Below are 18,483 nucleotides of genomic sequence, written 5' to 3'. Positions count from 1 at the left end.
TAAGCCAACAGGCGCATGGTCAGCCAAGCCAGTTGCTATGGCAACAGCCCAATGCCATCCATATAAGTGATTCTGGCACATCAGCTCATTGTGTCCGGGGTCTTGTGCTGCGTGTTGGGGTCAGGCTTGTGAAGTGAGGGAGTCTGTTCGGAAGTATTGATTTGGAGTCTGTGTTACGTCTTCAACTGCTGGAGCAGCAGAGATACCGTATTTTTCGCCTATAGGACGCACTTTTTCCCCTCCAAAAATGAAGGGGAAATGTGTGTGCGTCCTATGGGGCGAATGCAGGCTTTCACTGAAGCCTGGAGAGCGAGAGGGGTCGGTGCGCACCGACCCCTCTCGCTCTCCAGGCTTCAGGAGAGCCCCAGCGCCAGCCCCACAAGGTCGGGGGACAGAGGGAGGGGGAACGCCGCCATCCCGCTGTCTCCCGAAGTGGTTTGGAGGCTGACGGCGGGGAGACCCCGCCACCAGCCCCGCAAGCTCCAGGGACAGTGGGGAGGCGCAGCGCGTCTTCCTGCTGTCCCCGGACCTGATCTGAAGGCGGGCGACGGGGAGAAGAGCGCTTCTCCCCGCTGCCTGCCCCACAAGCTCCGGGGACAGCAGGGAGACGCAGCGTGTCCCCCCGCTGTCCCCGGACCTGATCTCAAGACGGGAGGCGGGGAGAAGAGCGCTTCTCCCTGCTGCCTGCCCCACAAGCTCCAGGGACAGCTGGGAGACGCAGCGCGTCTTCCCGCTGTCCCCGGACCTGATCTCAAGGCGGGCGACGGGGAGAAGAGCGCTTCTCCCCGCTGCCTGCCCCACAAGCGCCTGGGGGGAAATAAATTTTTTTTCTTTATTTCCCCCCAAAAAAACTTGATGCGTCCTATGGGCCGGTGCGTCCTATGGGGCGAAAAATACGGTACTTTCTACTTGTATGTATATATCTGCAAAAGCTATATGTGTCAACATCTGGAACTGTTTTACTGAAGCCTTGTCTTCTGCCACAGTAAACTATTGGGACCTTAGGCTGCCTCTGTGGGGTGAGCGGAACTGGGGGCAACTTCCGCTACCTGGGTATCTCACCTCAGATCGCCAAGACATCCCCGTTCCAGACTTTCCTCCTTCTGCAAGGCAAGTTACTCATCCCCTGGAGTAACGTTGCACAGAGAAGCTAAGGTGGCTGAAAATGAGGAAAAATCAGTCCCTTCTCCACCCACCGCAATGAAGACCCAACAAGTGCATTTAAAATCCTGCTAATGTTTTGACCTGTTTACAATGATTTTGTGTATACATTATAAACATTTCCCATTCTTTTTTAAATTTCTTGTCTTCTTGATTCCTGAGCTTCCGGAAGTATGGCTGTTTTGTGGTGGCTGCAATTGTGGCAGAGGAGGAGGAGGAGGACGTTAAGGGAGGGAGGGAGTGGAGGGGGCAGGGCCAGAGTGAAAGTGGGCGGGGCCAGAGTGAGAGGGGCGGGGCCTCCATCGAGGTCATGATGATAGAAGTGTTGCGTCGATGCAAAGGGGAGCTACAAAGGGTATAAAGAGGCAGGTGGTCCAGGAAGGAGGCAGATACAGGAGGCAGAAGCCAGGAGAGGAAGACAGCCTGCCAGCAAGATTTGCAAGCCCACCAGGATGCCTCAGACCTCTCTTCCAGTCTACGTCCTTTGCCTACTCACCTTGTCTTCGGCTTGCTATTTCCAGAACTACCTTCGGGGAGGAAAGAGATCAGTCTTAGACATCCAGAATTGGCATTGGCGCGGAAAGAGAGAAGACATAGAACGCAAAGAATACAGACCGGTAGGAGAGAGAGAGAGGATCTCAGTTGATGCCCCTGCAAATCTCAGTTGATGCGCCTGTCTCCGAAAGAGACTGCTTTTCTGCTCCTTTGCTGGTTCTGGGGGAATTGTTCCAAAGGTGTCTTTGTGTCCCTAATCCCTTTTCTGCTTTGCTCTGCCTCTCAGACCTGTTTCTGCTCTACAGGGATGGAGCACTGCTCCTTATGGAAGAGAGAGAGGTGCTGCAACTACTGTAGCAAAAGAGTGAAGGAATGCTCCCTCAAGGCTGCAGAGACGACCCTTCCTTTAAAGGACATTTAAAGCGCACCCGCCCCAAATCCTGGGAATGGCAGTCTACCCCTCACAGAGCTACAATTCCCAGGACCCTTAACAAACTACAATTCCCAGGATTATTTAGGTGCTTTAAAGGTGTTCTGAACACACGGGGTGTGTGCTGCCGTAGATTTCTATGTCTATATGAGAGGGAGATAAGACAGTAAGCATCTTAGAAAAGACTTTAATTTGTGTCTTAGATTGTCAAGAAGATGATGCACCTACATTTATTCTGGCACAATCTCAGAAAGAGGCAAAGCCTCTATTAGTAACGGTGCAGGGATCTCGAAGCACAGCTTTCAACCTTCCATGCCAGCCCATTTCTGTTGCCTGCGCTAAGTGCTGCTCTTCTCTGTACTTCTGTTCCTTAGAGAAGCTTGCAGGGCTAGCAGAGCCAAGTGTGGTAGCTTGGGGTTCAGATTTGGCCCATAGCTTGCCACTAGCCCATAGGTTAGACATGTGTCAGTCTCTTCATTTATCTGTGAGCTGGACAATGTGAAACCCTCCCTCGAGGGAAGCAATGAGGTCATGCTCTGTGCACAGCTCATGCACTAGAAACATTGCAGATTAGATTTATAAGTATTTTTCATACCAGCACTTGTACTGAAGCATTTACTCCCTTTCAACGCTCTTTTCCAAGCTGCATAGCAAGTACTCTGCCTTCCTGCAAGACTATTCCTTTGCAAAGGCCTCAATTAATGCCTCAGTAATTAAATGGGAGTGCAGTGCAGGCCTAGACATAGCGACTCAAAAGTAAGCCTTATTGAGTTCAATAGGACTTGCAACCAGGTAAGTAAGTACAGGATTGCAACTGTTATCGCACAAAGCAAGGGTGGGGATGCTGAGGTCCTCCAGATGTTGTTGGACTACAACTCCCAGTATCCTCTGGGGCATTTGGCCAGGTTCTCTGGGGGTCTGATGTGAGCTGCATTGCAACACCAGCTAGAGAGCGGCAGGTCCCCCATCCCTGACTTTAAGCTTCAGCACCTACTCAAAACACTTTTCTTCTATTTAGATGATTTTAATACTTTTTGCAAATTGCTTAAAGGCTTCCTTACAATCAAGCGGGATATAAAATTTGTTAAAGAAATACATATTAATTGGTTGTGATCAGCTTGTTGAGCCAAACGTTCACATTGGCACTCAGTTCACATGAAGATTCCTGGTGTGATTGGAGTAAAAAGAAAGTCCATTTCTGAACTTTGCTAAATAGAAAACAGAGAGGCACATCACTCTGCCTGGTAGATGTGGTGAGAAATATAAAATATAAAATGATTAACTAATACAATGCCTGTATGAAATGAGGAGAGGGAGAGCAATGTGACCACCTTGAACTCCTTCGAGAAAAGGTAGGATATAAACGTTGTCATAATCATGATAATGTGCATTAAATTCAGTGTGTCTACCCTGAGTAACGTTAAGTGGGATGTCACCCATGGTGTTTAGAGATAGGACAATATGCATGGGAGTGTAGCCTCAAATGGTTTTGAAAGGGGAATTGGAGAAATCCATCGTGGGGGACAGGTCTGTGTTAGCCAGCATGGTTGGATGAAAACTCCAGCTTCAGAGGCAATATACCTCTGAATACCAGTAGCCAAGGCAGGGACAGGGATTCCCCTGCTTGTGGGGTACTTGGCAGCACCCGGCTTGTGCTGTGGGACAGGGAACGTTGGTCTGGATGGATTTTCGTGAGCCCTGCTGGATCAGACCAAACACCCATCTAGTTCAGCATACCTGTAGTCACGTTGCCGTAGCCAGACTCAAACTCAGCACCACCCCCCCCCTCTCTCTCTCTCTCTCTCTCAGTGCATCACCTGTGGTCCTGAAATGAAAGGAAACTGTTTTGGCCCCAACATCTGCTGCGGAGAAGAATTTGGCTGCCTCATTGACACCGAGGAAACTCCGCGCTGCCTGGAGGAAAATGACCTGCCTGACCCCTGCACGTCCGGCTGGAAGTGGTGCGGTGAATACGGGAGATGTGCAGTGCCAGGCACATGCTGCAATATCGGTAAGGGTATCCGTGTGCGAGAGATGAAGCTCAGCAAGAGGGGGTGCTGGAGAGAGGAAGAGGGGGAATGTCAGTCAGAAAAGTCAAGTGGAAAACCACCGCCAAGGCAAAGACACATTAACAAGTCATGACCACGGGTCATTTAGTACAGCCCCTGCAATGCAGGAATCTCAACTAGATCATACAAGACAGATGGCCATCCGACTTACCATTAAAAACTTCCACTGCCAAGCAGCAGAACGTTCTTCCTAATGTTTAGTCAGACTCTTCTGTCTTGTATTTCAATCTATTGCTTTGGGTCCTGGAGCAGCAGAAAAGAATCTTGTTCCGTCTTCCATGGGACAGCCCTCCAGATATTTGAAGACGGCTCATATCACCTCTCCGTCTTCTCTTCCCCAGGCTAAACATACCCAACACTCCTTCAACCATTCCTCATCAGGCTTGGGTTCCAGACCCTTGGTCACCCTGTTCGCCCTCTTCTGAACACATTCCAGCTTGTCAATATTAAACTGTGGTGACCAGAGTTGGACACAATGATCCAGGTTGGGTCTGAGCAAGGCACAATAGTGGTACTGTTACTTCCTTGGACCTGGATACTAGACTTCTGTTGAAGCAGCTTAGATTAGCATTCACTTTTTTTGCTGCTGCATCACACTATACTCTCATGCTAAGCTTGTGGTCTACTAAGACCCCAAGACCTCTTATTCTTTTCACATGTTCTGCAGTCAAGCCGGGTGTCACCCATCCTATATTTGTGCACCTGGTTATTCCTGCCTCCATGTGAAACCTAACATTTGTCCCTATGGAAATTCATTTTTAAAAAAAGTTTGGGCCCTGTTCTCCAATCTGTGAAGCTCATCTTCAGTCCTGATTCTCTGAGGTTTTAGCTACCCCTCCCAGTTTGGTGTCATCTGCAAATTTGATGACACCTGTCAGAGTTGCTTCCAGATCCTAGCTCACAGAGGATCACGCTAGCCAGCGATCATTAAATAAAAGTCTTTATTGAGTTACAGTTTCCATTCTCAAGCTGCTGCGTGCAACCCTACGTCTCATGGTTAGATCGGCGAAGCTCCATCTGAGTCTCCGCCCCTTGTACACCAACTTAATATCCTAGCCCTGCTCCACCTTTTCCGCCTGACTGTTCTTCTCTGGGTCCCTCTGCCCCCCGGGGTCTCTTCCTTCCGGGATTCCTCTGACGCTGACCCCCCTGACTCTTCTCCCTCCTTTCGGCGGGCTTTAGGACCTGGCTCCCTTTCCGGGGTGCCTACTGCGCCACCTTCCTGTGCATTTGAACTTGGCGCGCGCGCCCAACCTTCCACCTTCCGTCTGACCGTTTCTTCGCTCCCCGATGGAGGTGTGGCCACTCCTGACTCGTGCCCTCCCCCCTGTTGTGAGCTGCCAGCGCTTGATCCCTGGCGCCCTTCCTCTTCCCTGCTCTCTGGCGGTGACGCTGGTCCCGATTTCCAACTGCTCCCCTCTGAGTCCCCTCTGGCTCTATCTTCCTGGGGTGTCCCCCTAGGCTCCCCCCTTGCCCTGGCCACTGGTGCTCCTTTCTGTGAATCTTCTGATTCACTGGAAAGACTCGGAGATCTCGGGTCGTCGTCATCACTCATCTTTTCTTCTGCCTCCTCCCCCTCGCTCTCTGTTTCCTCCCTTGCCCTTGCCTCTGCTCCTGAACCCCTGACATCCATCCCCCCCCTCGAAGCCCCCTCTTCCCCCCTCCCCTCCTTCCGGTGCGGGATCTGGGTGCTGCCGTGTCAGGGGGACGAATGTCGGATACAGTTCGCTTCCCGTGGCGGGCCGCCATCTGAAGTCTTCCGGTTCTTCCTCCCTGCTCTCGTTGACGATGGTCACCTCCGCTTCCATCTCTGTGCCGCCGTGCTCGAAACCCGGGTCGTCCCCGAAAACGTCCATGTCCGTCTCTCCCTCGTTGCCTTCTGGAGACGTTGCTCGTCCTGGACCCTCCAGCCACCTTCTGCGGAACTGCTCCTCTGGTCGATCATCCCACCAATACGAGGGTTCTGAAGCAGATCCCGAGGGTGACCCCTCCGGGGAACGGGCGTCTCGTGTCGGTTCCTCGTCCGAGTCGAACCCCCGGAACGTGCTGGCTGAAAGCGTGGGCGTGAAAAGCCAGTCGTCGAAAAAGTCTGCTGGCATTGGCCTATGTGGGAAGAGGGCATGAAACTCTTCTTTGAGCAGAGGTTCGTCTAAAGCGTAGCCCGGCACCCAGCTGTTGGCACTGGCCGGGGTGCCCTCCTTGGCGAGAAGGTATTCTACCCCCTCTTCCCCCCATCTGGAGTCCAAAATCTCCGTGACTTCGTTGATGCGCTCCTCCTGTGCCCCTCCCCCTTGCCCGGTTCTCTCTCGGAGCGGACCCGGTGCCGTTCCTGGTTCCTGAAACCTGTGAGGTGCCTTGTAGGGAGTGAGCACCAATCTGTGGAACACCGGATGCATTCTGGAACCCTCCGGAAGAGCCAGCCTGAAAGCCACCGGGTTGACCTGTTCTTCGACTTGGTAGGGCCCCAGTTGTTTATGCCCTAGTTTCTTCTTCGCCAACGACCTGGCCGGCACTGCGTGGGCTGCTAACCAGACCCAGTCTCCCACATGGATCTCTTCGCCAACCGTTCTGTGTTTGTCCGCTTGTACCTTGTATGCGTGTTTAGCCAGCTCCAGGTGCCGCCGCAGCTGATCGTGGACCTCCTGCAACTCCGACGCGAACGCATCTGCTGTCTGCGGCTCCCCCTCCCCCATTCTTTCCAGTCCCGGGAAGGTTCTGGGGTGCCTCCCGTTGTTGGCGAAGAACGGCGTGACCCCCGTGGACACGTGCTTCGTGTTGTTGTAGGCGAACTCGGCGAGAGGCAGGTAATCCACCCACGTCGCAGGCTGTTGATTCGCATAACATCTCAGGTACTGCTGCATGATGGCATTGACCCGCTCCGCTTGCCCGTTGGTCTGCGGGTGTCTAGCCGACGCCAGGTTGATCTTGACGTTCAGGAAGCCCATCAGCCTCTGCCAGAAGTTCGAGATGAACTGTCGCCCTCGGTCGGACAGAATAGACCGCGGCAGACCGTGAACCTTGAACACATGGTCTATGAACAGTTTGGCGGTTTGTTCCGCCGTGGCCACCTTCGCACACGGAATGAAATGTGCCATCTTGGAGAACAAGTCCACCACCACCAGCACAGCCGTCTTGCCCCTCGAGCTGGGCAGATCCGTGACAAAGTCCAGGGCCACTCTCTCCCATGGTTCGAACGGAGTTTGCAGCGGTTCCAGCAGTCCGGCCGGCGGTCTGTGCACTGGTTTGGCCCTCTGGCAGGTGTCACACCTCGCCACGTAGTCCGCGACTTCCCCTCTCATTCCGGGCCACCAGAAGTCTCTGGCTACTAATTCCACCGTCTTCTCCTTGCCAAAGTGCCCGGCAGTGGGCGCGTCGTGCAGCTGCTGCAGTACCTTGGCGCGAAGTTCGTCTCCCGGCACGTAGATGGCCCCTTTACGGATGAGCAAACCATCTCGCAGCTGGAACTCGTCGGTCGCTGCTGTGCCCCTGTGCACCTCTGCCATCTTTGCTTGCGCGAAGGAGTCATCCTGCAACGCTCGTCGCACCGCATCCAGGTCAACTGTTGCCGCCGCGCACGCCCACACTGTCGGTGCGAAGATGTGCATGGCGGCCGCTGGCGTTGCCTCCTCCAGATACTGTGGCTTACGGGAGAGAGCATCCGCCATGATGTTGGTGTCCCCCGGGACATACTCTATTCGGAAGTCGAAATTCGCAAAGAACTCAGCCCAACGTATCTGCCTCTGGTTCAGGAACTGTGCCGTGCGCCAGTGCTCTAGATTCTTGTGGTCCGTGCAGACCTGCACCGTGTGCTTGGCGCCGATCAGGAAGTGCCTCCACGCTTTGAACGCTGCATGAATGGCCAGCAACTCCCTGTCCCAGATGGTGTAGTTCTGTTCGGACTTGCTGAGCTTCCTTGAGTAAAACGCTCCCGGCCTCCAAACCCCCTGCGGGTCTTTCTGCAGCAGGACTGCTCCCACGGCTCTGTCCGAAGCGTCTGTCTCCACCCTCATCGGCCTGCTGGGGTTGACATGAAGCAGCTGCTCTTCCGACGCGAAGAGACGCTTGAGTGCCTGAAAGGACTGCTCCGCCTGCTCTGTCCAGATGAACTTCTTTTTCTTGGAGCTGAGCGTGTCCGTGATGGCCGCTGTCTGCATCGCAAAGCCTTTGATAAACTTGCGATAGAAGTTCGCGAAGCCGACAAACCGTTGGACCTCCTTCCGGTTGCGTGGGCTTTTCCAATCCAACACTGCTCGGACCTTGGCGCTGTCCATGGCGAGCCCTTTATCAGACAACTTGTAGCCCAGGAAATCCACCTCCGTCACGTCGAATTGGCACTTCTCCAGCTTGGCGTAAAGCCTATGTTGCTGTAGCCTGCTCAGCACTTCCTTGACGTGTCTGTCATGCTCCTGCTGCGATTCCGAAAAGATCAGGATGTCATCCAAGAAACAGACGCACGTCTTGTAGAGGAGCCCCGCCAACACGTGATGCATGAAAGCTTGAAAAACGTGGGAGCCATTTTGCAATCCAAAAGGCATAACTCTATATTCGTAGGTGCCCAGGGGCGTGAACATGGCTGTCTTCCACTCATCTCCTTCCCGCATGCGAATGAGGTTGTACGCCCCTCGCAGGTCCAACTTGGTGAACACGCTGCCCTTCCGTACCTTTGCGAGGAGGTCGTCGATTCGGGGCATGGGGAAGTCCGATGGCTTGGTCACACTGTTCAAGATGCGATAGTCCACTACAAGTCTTTTTTGGGGCGTGTCCCGCTTCTTAACAAAGAATACCGGACTGCCCCCCGCTGCCTTGGACTCTCGGATGAAACCGCGCTCCAAATTATGATCTATGAACTCTTTGAGTTCCTGCAGTTCGTCCTCAGACATGGAATACAGCTTCCCTTTGGGCAGCGCCGCCCCCGGCAGCAGGTCAATTTTGCAGTCATATGGTCTGTGGGGGGGTAGCCTGTCTGCCTCCTTCTCGCAGAAAACCTCCAAAAATTCTGCGTACTTGTGGGGAACCGCTTGCAGCGTGCCTAGCTGCAGCTGTGACTCCTCTTCCTCTCCTTCCTGCCGGGGCACGATGCAGTGTTCAGCGCAAAAGGAAGAGCCGAAGGTCAGCTGCCTCTGGTACCAAGCCAGCGTCGGGCTGTGCTTGTCCAGCCAACTCATGCCCAATACAATGGGCGTGTCCGATAGGTGAGTGACATTGAAGCTGATGATTTCCCTGTGATTCCCAAGTCGCATCACCATTGGTGGCGTCTGCTTCACCACTTGCCCCCCTAGCAGCTCCCTGCCATCCACCGTGACAACCTGCAGGGGCAGCGTGGCAGGCAGCAACTGTATAGCGTGCCGGTCGACAAAGTCCTGCCCTATAAAGTCCGCATTGCTTCCGGAGTCAATGGTGATTGGCACGTCCATGGTGATTCCATTGGGCAGCTGGAGCGACGCGGTGAGCCTCACTACTGGTTTGGGTGGGAGGGGGTCCATGGGCTGTAAAATCTCTGGGGACTGCTTCACTGACACGTCTGGCTGGGCCCCAGTGCCTCTTTCTCCAGCCAGACTCCGTCGTTTCCCTGCTGTGGTTGTCCTTGCTGCGTTGCTGCAGTTACCATTGCTGAGGCTGCAGTGTGCTTGTGGAGCCTCTGGGGACACTCTTTCACCATATGCTGTGGATCATCGCAGATGTAACACTTCCTGTTCCCTCTAGGAGGCTTCGCTTTCACTGCTGCCGGTGCTAGGGCTCTGGCTGCTGACTGAGCCCTTGCACCTCCAACCTCCATAGGTTCCGCTCCTCCTCCTGGCGGAGGCGTGGATTGCGCACGCGCTGCTTCTCTGGGAAGGAAGGAGGAGCCCCTGGCTGGTTCGCGCCCTCCACGCCCTTCGCCACTGCTCCACGGACGTTCTTCCAGCCGCACCCCCACCGCCAGCGCCCTCTGAACGATCTCCTGCGTGGTCCGGGGTCTCTCCCCCCTCGCAATTTCATCTTTAACCGAGCCGTGCAATCCCTCCCAAAACAGGTCTCTTACAGGAGCCGAATCTCTGTCCCATTCCAGAGCACTGACCAAAGCGAAAAAGCGGGCATGGTACTGCCTTACGCTGGCCCTCCCTTGCTTCAGTCCATGTATCTCCTGCCGAGCAAGATCCACGTCAATGCTTGATAAAAAGCACCCATCCATCGCTTTAATAAAGGCATCCGCATTTTGGAGCGCCGGATCCTTATCTCTCCACAAATTGCGCAGCCATGCTTTAGCATCTCCATGCAAATGGGACATGATGAATCCCACCTTCTCTTGCTCATCTCTAAAGTCTTTATTCAGCAGTTGCAGTGCACACATTACATCTGCTCTAAAGTTGGGGTACTGTTGCAAATTCCCATCGAAGTGAGAGACCAGACCGCCTGTTCGTCTCCCCAACCCAATCCCCTCCGGTTTGGGTGTCAGTTGCCCTTGCTTCGTAAGCACTTCCAACCTGACCTGGAGATCCCTGTAGGCGGCAGCTGCGTCCTCCTCTCTCTTCCTGGATGCAAGAGCCTCGGCATTCAGTCGTGACACTGCTTCTCTGAGTTCCGCTATCTGCTGTTCGGCCGTCATGTTGTCTGCCGTTCGTGAGCTCGCTAGTAGGCACCCGCTTTCTCTCCTCTCCGCGAGGCTGTAGATGCCCACAATTTATGAGATGGAGCTTACTGTCAGAGTTGCTTCCAGATCCTAGCTCACAGAGGATCACGCTAGCCAGCGATCATTAAATAAAAGTCTTTATTGAGTTACAGTTTCCATTCTCAAGCTGCTGCGTGCAACCCTACGTCTCATGGTTAGATCGGCGAAGCTCCATCTGAGTCTCCGCCCCTTGTACACCAACTTAATATCCTAGCCCTGCTCCACCTTTTCCGCCTGACTGTTCTTCTCTGGGTCCCTCTGCCCCCCGGGGTCTCTTCCTTCCGGGATTCCTCTGACGCTGACCCCCCTGACTCTTCTCCCTCCTTTCGGCGGGCTTTAGGACCTGGCTCCCTTTCCGGGCTGCCTACTGCGCCACCTTCCTGTGCATTTGAACTTGGCGCGCGCGCCCAACCTTCCACCTTCCGTCTGACCGTTTCTTCGCTCCCCGATGGAGGTGTGGCCACTCCTGACTCGTGCCCTCCCCCCTGTTGTGAGCTGCCAGCGCTTGATCCCTGGCGCCCTTCCTCTTCCCTGCTCTCTGGCGGTGACGCTGGTCCCGATTTCCAACTGCTCCCCTCTGAGTCCCCTCTGGCTCTATCTTCCTGGGGTGTCCCCCTAGGCTCCCCCCTTGCCCTGGCCACTGGTGCTCCTTTCTGTGAATCTTCTGATTCACTGGAAAGACTCGGAGATCTCGGGTCGTCGTCATCACTCATCTTTTCTTCTGCCTCCTCCCCCTCGCTCTCTGTTTCCTCCCTTGCCCTTGCCTCTGCTCCTGAACCCCTGACAACACCTGTCAGGGAACTGACATCAGAGACAGGGGAGAAGGAGAGGGTCTCTGATTCTGCAGGCGAAGGTCCCAGCACCAGGGGGAGACTCTGCTTGGGGGAAGGGGAAGGAAATAAGTGTAACACCAGGGATCCAGGAGAGCAACGGGACAAGGAGGTGGAGGGGCTCCAGGACTCTTCTCTGGAAGTCAGTGAGGAGAGCCCAGGCACCCCGCTACCCACGCCCACCCTGCGCAGGAGACTCCCGCGCAGTGAGAGGCGGAGACGATTGGGTGTCAAACAACTCTTATGTTGGCAGCGGTTTAAGAAACGCCCACAGACAGATTCTACGAGTGACTAAGGGCAGCCATGCTGAGATGGGCTGTGCAGTCCGAAGGGTTAACCAGGTAACCTAACGCCCAAACGGGGCAGGATTACGCACGAGTAACTCCCAACCACTACAACACCCCACTTGTCCTTTTCTCCCAGGATTGCGAGGAACCATAGGGGAGTCCTTTTGGGGCTCAGTTAGTCAAACAGCTACAAATCCACCTAACAGTTCACATCCTCTAGGCCACAGTTTACCAGCTTCACTGCAAGAATACCAGGGGAGACTTTGTGACCAGCCCAAAAGGCTTGGCAGAAGATTAAAGCACAGGAAATTTTATATTTGTTTACTTTTTTCTTCCACAGAGAGCTGCACCGAAGATGCGGAATGCGTGCGTCCCTGAAGTCTGCGGGGAGGCAGACCCCAGAACATTGGCTCTCCAACTTATATTTCAGAACGCCCTCAGAAAAAGAAGAATCCAAAGAATATCCTAAATAGCGTAAAGAAAAAATAAAAATTTGGAGACGGAAATGTAAACACACAGCAAATAATAAAAGTCTTTTATTGCATTGTGTTGCATGTTTTGTCCTGTGTCATATATGCAGGGAAACGCTTGATATTTTCAAATACATAGTGGGGATACTTTGGGCCCCTTAACGCTGGTGTTTTATTGCAGCTATGTTCTGGACACAAATCCACACTGGTAGTGAATTTAGCCTGCTTTAGTTGGTCAGAATAATAGAGTGTAATTATTTTGCTGTAGAGGGAAGAAAGAAAACCATGATGAGAGAAAGCCAGTAAAAAGTTCCTTCCCCTTTCAGGGAAGAAGAAGACAATTTGTATGTACCGTATTTTTTGCTCTATAGGGCGCACCTTTTCCCCTCCAAAAATGAAGGGGAAATGTGTGTGCGTCCTATGGAGCGAATGCAGGCTCCTTGGCTTCAGCGATAGCAACGGGAAGCCTCCGAAGCGCAGAGGGAGCTCTCCCTCCGTGTTCCGGAGGTTTCGCGTTGCTTTCGCTGAAGCCTGGAGAGCGAGAGGGGTCGATGAGCACTGACCCCTCTCGCTCTCCAGGCTTCAGTCAGCTATCTGCAAGCCTTCGGAGCGCAGCAGGAGTTCCCGCCGCACTCCAAAGGCTTGCGGATTGCAGCCTGCAGCCTGCAGCCCGCTGCACTTCCCGGGCTTCAGGCAGCTACCCACAAGCCTTAGGAGTGCGCCCCAAGCCCCGCAAGCCCCGGGAGCGACAGCAAGGCTGCACGCAACCTTGCTGCCGCTCCCGGACCTGTTCTGGGGGCTGGTGTCGGGGGAAGCTTGGGCTTCCCCCGCTCCAGCCCCGCGGCTAAAAACCAAGCCAAGACAGTGAGCGGGATCCATCCCGGCTAACGAGGAAGCCAAGACAGCCAGGGGGATGGATCCCGCTCGCTGTCTTGGCTTCTTTGCTCTTTGGGGCTGGGGGGGGGGGAAATATTTTTTTCCCTTTATTTCCCCCCCTAAAAACTAGGTGCGCACTATGCTCCGGTGCGCCCCATGGAGTGAAAAATACGGTAATGCTTCAGCTGCCCCTTGCAATTAAGATAAAATTAGAGGCACTTTGGAAGCAGAAGCCTGCAATTAGGAAGCAATTAGAAGCAGAAGTCACAAGAAGGAAACTTCTAATTCAGATTGCAGGGGAACGCTGCTCAACAGAATTCCTTCTGAGTACAGTAAATGTAATAGAAGGAGCTTGGCTTTGGGAATGGGCATTGCCTGATTATATAGCATTCTATATAGTGTTGTACCTAGGGACGCGGGTGGCGCTGTGGTTAAACCACAGAGCCTAGGGCTTGCCGATCAGAAGGTCAGCGGTTCGAATCCGCACAATGACGGGGTGAGCTCCCGTTGCTCAGTCCCTGTTCCTGCCAACCTAGCAGTTCGAAAGCACATCAAAGTGCAAGTAGATAAATAGGTACCGCTCCGGCGGGAAGGTAAACAGTGTTTCTGTGTGCTGCTCTGGTTCCACTTTCAGATGTGTTGTGTACTGTGCTGAATCCTAGAACAATAGGATCCAGAATGCAGCAGTCTGCCTGGTCCACAGGAGCCACCCAATCCAGCTCCTGGATGAAGTGAATCAGCAACCTGATTGGCCTACAGGAGCAGCCCGGAATTAGCCAATCACGCGGGGCCCATTGTGTAAATAATGTATATATAGCTAGACGTTTTGGGGAAAGTTTTTTTTTTAAAATAAAATATTTATTAAGGTTTAAGACACAAACATACACAATAACATTAAGGTTTAAGACACAAACATTACACAATAAGGTTTACAGAAATACAAAATAAAAAAAAGTTATCAAGCTAAAGAAAAAACACACATGGAAAAAATATATAAAAAGGGGGGGGGGGAACCATGATAGCTAAATAGAAAAAGGAAAACAGAAAAAGTTTAAAATTAACTCCATCTTTCAATAATCCTTGGTCTCATTTCCTTAATTCTTTGACCTCCTCACACCTCCCCTTTTGTATTCCCATTTAAAAAATCCTTTCAGCAAATCCTTGCCCTCTGTCATTTGTCATAACTCAGTATCTTGACCTATTATAAATATATATTTTTAACCGTTATCAGTCCATACTTGCATATTCTTAAAACAAAACTTTTTACCAATACCTCTTATTTTCCATCCGACATCATTTTAGCATTCCTTAATTTTACAGTATTTCTGCAAGTATTCTTTAAATTTCTTCCAATCTTCTTCCACCGACTCTTCTCCCTGGTCACAGATTCTGCCAGTCATTTCTGCTAATTCCATATAGTCAATCACCTTCATCTGCCATTCTTCCAGGGTGGGTAGATCTTGTGTCTTCCAATACTTTGCGATGAGTATTCTTGCTGCTGTTGTTGCATACATGAAAAAAGTTCTATCCTTCTTTGGCACCAATTGGCCGACAATGCCCAGGAGAAAGGCCTCTGGTTTCTTCAGGAAGGTATATTTAAATACCTTTTTCAATTCATTATATATCATTTCCCAGAAGGCCTTAATCTTTGGGCATGTCCACCAAAGGTGAAAGAATGTACCTTCAGTTTCTTTACATTTCCAACATTTATTATCGGGCAAATGATAGATTTTTGCAAGCTTGACTGGTGTCATGTACCACCTGTATACCATTTTCATAATATTCTCTCTTAAGGCATTGCATGCCGTAAATTTCATACCTGTGGTCCATAACTGTTCCCAGTCAGCAAACATAATATTATGTCCAACATCCTGTGCCAATTTAATCATAACAGATTTAACCGTTTCATCCTGAGTATTCATTCATTGCTACTATGAGCTGAACAAAGAGCATGAAATTCACACTCGACACTGAGCATATTTCAAGATGATTGTAGAAAAACGCCACAAAAGGGCCATAACATGAAGATAACCTCCAAGCACCAGCCATCCTGACCTAACGTCTCCTTTATTCTCTTCTGAGTCAGGAATAAAAGGTCTTGCATGATTGCCTCTCTCTCTAATGTACCCGCTTTTTTCAGTAATTGCCCTAATGCAGTCTGGAAAACTGATCTTCTTCCTTACCTAACAGCTGCCTTTAAGCCAAGGTGGTTATGACCAGAACAACATAACAAATTAGCGTTTCCCTCTTGCTGGGCTTGAAGAAGAAAACCAACTTAAGGGAAAGCAGAGCTGGTGGAATGGTGATAAAAAAGACAAGCTGGCCTTCAGATTGGACCACACTCTGCTTTTCAGGCCTGCTCTTCATCCAGATTAATCGGCCATTCGGACAGAGTTGTCAGCGGCAAAAGAAGGCAGGGCTTTGCACCTTAATATTTAGTACTATTAAAGATGCAGGAGTCTTGTCATTGCCCTATACAGGTGAAACTCGGAAAATTAGAATATCGTGGAAAAGTGCATTTATTTCAGCAACTAATATATGAGATAGACTCATGACATGCAAAGTGAGATATGTCAAGCCTTTATTTGTTATAATTGTGATGATCATGGCGTACAGCTGATGAAAACCCCAAATTAACGATCTCATCAGCTGGTGTTGGTCTTCATTAAGACCACTGTGCTTCATTAAGTCCAGGGTCAACACAGGTGTCTATCAGGAGATTTTGGAGCACTTCATGCTTCCTTCCGCAGACGAGCCTTAAGGGGATGCTGACTTCATTTTCCAGCAGGACTTTGGCACCTGCCCACACTGCCAAAAGTACCAAAACCTGGTTCAATGCCCATGGGATTACTGTGCTTGATTGGCCAGCAAGCTCGCCTGACCTGAACCCCATAGAGAATCTATGGGGCATTGCCAAGAGAAAGATGAGAGACATGAGACCGAGCAATGCAGAAGAGCTGAAGGCTGCTATTGAAGCTTCCTGGTCTTCCATAACACCTCAGCAGTGCCACAGGCTGATAGCATCCACGCCACGCCGCATTGAGGCAGTAATTGATGCAAAAGGGGCCCAAACCAAGTACTGAGTACATATGCATGCTTCTACTTCTCAGAGGTCCAATATTGCTCTATTTGCAATCCTTGTTTTGCTGATTTCATTTAATATTCTAATTTTTCAAGATTGTTAATTTGGGGGATTGTTAATTTCATTAGCTGTACACCATGATCACAATTATAACAAATAAAGGCTTGACATATCTCACTTTGCATGTCATGAGTCTATCTCATATATTAGTTTCACCTTTTAAGTTGAATTACTGAAATAAATGAACTTTTCTACGATATTCTAATTTTCCGAGTTTCACCTGTACTTAAGACCAATGAGAAATACCTAGTGCCCTTGTTCTGTTAGTGCAAGGATTTATGTGCACGATAGAAAAACTGCCCCCCTTTCTCCACCTCTGCCCACCCCTCACTTACCCCAGACCTCCCCTGGAGGGTTGGAGGAAGCCCAGAACAGATTTAACAGAGCATGGGATACAAAACCAGAGTTGCCATATTATGCTTCATTTGGAGATCTCGTTTTGGTAGGGGCAAAAGCTCAGACCCTCCAAGTGCCCCTATTTTCCAGGGACAGTCCTGGATTTATAGAAGCCGTCCTGGGTTCTGATTTGATCCCAGAATGTCCCACTTTTCCTTAGAACATCCCTGTTTTCATCGGAGAAATGTTGCAGGGTATGGAGTTATGCGACCCCCCGAGCCAAGGAGATAAGTAACTCTACAACCTTTAGAAGGCATCTGACGGCAGCCCTGGAAGATTTTTTTAATTGTTTAATGTTTTATTATGTTTTTATATACGTTGGAAGCCACCCAGAGTGGGCAGGGTATAAATAATAACATTTATTATTATTATTATTATTGACGCCCCTATTTTCATTGGGGAAATGTTGGAGGGTGTGAAATCTGTCCACTATACAGTCTCTGTTCCTCCTCCCCAAAGACCTGCAATACAATCACTGCCCTTCAGAGTTGCTGTATTAATAGGTGAATTTGGTAAAGGTAAAGGGACCCCTGACCATTAGGTCCAGTCGTGACCGACTCTGGGGTTGCGGCGCTCATCTCGCTTTACTGGCCGGGGGAGCCGGCGTACAGCTTCTGGGTCATGTGGTGAAATATACTCAGAGTCGAGAGTGGATTTCATGCTCTTTATTCAGCTCATAGTGGTGAGGAGGAATGAAAGTTCCACTAAAATATTTGCTTTATATACATTATTTTAGACAATGGGCTGCACGTGATTGGCTATTTCTGGGATTCTCCTGTAGGCCAATCAGGTTGTGGATTCACTTCCACCTAGAGCTGGATTGGGTGGCTCCTGCGGACCAATCATGCTGCTGCGTTGTTCTAGGACCAATCACACTGCTGCATTCTGAATCCTATTGTTCTAGGACCAATCAGACTGCTGCATTTTGGGTTTTTTTATGTAATAATTTTTATTAAGTTTTCCATTTTAACAATCCAATCAAATCACATTAAATATTCAAATTGTATCATATCATAAAGTCTAAATATTTTGCTAAATTATAATTTTTTTGTTGGGGGTTCCCATACTTCGAGTTCAGTAGGGTCCAATCATCTCATGTTTCTACTGCCTTGAGTGTCCAATAGTCCTTTCTTTAAATCTTCTTGTTGTAATCCTTCTTTCTTTCATAGCCTCTGAGTTGTAATATATATAGCAATAATATACTTCTGTATGAACTTTGTATGACTCTCCTTTTTTTTTGCAGCTGGTAAGTCTTTTATTTGCAGTATGTCCTCACACGCTGGTGTTTATGCAGAATCCATCCAAAAGTCCTTCTCGGGTGGCAGACGCCATCTTTTCTCAGTTCCGATGAAATAAAATCTAGGCGTTTGCTCATTAATTTTCTCAGACAGGTTGCACCAAACATTAGTCTTTCCAGAGGAGGTTTGCCAAATCGTACTTGAAATACAGAAATAATAACAAAGTAAGAGCTCGTCTCCCCCCTATGACTATCAATCTCTGCAACTCAGTCTGTCTCATAATGGCGGATCCCGATTAACTAGTGTGTACAGGAGAGCCTTTTATCTTCAAAGAACAAAGGCTTTCAAAGAACAAAGGCTTTAGTTAATATTATTATTTCCACACAGTTTATATTTTCCAATCTCACTTGCTATAAGTAATGTAGACGATTCTTCGGGGG

The 18,483-nt window shown here is 50.4% G+C and overlaps 1 protein-coding gene across 1 annotated transcript; it reads left to right on the top strand.

Annotated features, from left to right (window-relative positions):
* Positions 1-1,478: 1,478 nt before the first annotated feature.
* LOC308485417 (neurophysin 2-like) lies at positions 1,479-12,398 on the top strand. The gene is made up of 3 exons (XM_081021297.1): positions 1,479-1,778; positions 3,896-4,097; positions 12,262-12,398. The coding sequence occupies exons 1-3, from the start codon at positions 1,614-1,616 to the stop codon at positions 12,297-12,299; spliced, it is 405 nt and encodes a 134-aa protein (XP_080877423.1). The 5' UTR covers positions 1,479-1,613; the 3' UTR covers positions 12,300-12,398.
* Positions 12,399-18,483: the final 6,085 nt, after the last annotated feature.

This window comes from Podarcis pityusensis, assembly GCF_964106645.2.
Source record: "Podarcis pityusensis genome assembly, chromosome: 9".
In the NCBI taxonomy this organism is placed as follows: Eukaryota; Metazoa; Chordata; class Lepidosauria; order Squamata; family Lacertidae; genus Podarcis; species Podarcis pityusensis.
This window is presented reverse-complemented; position numbering and strand designations above follow the sequence as displayed.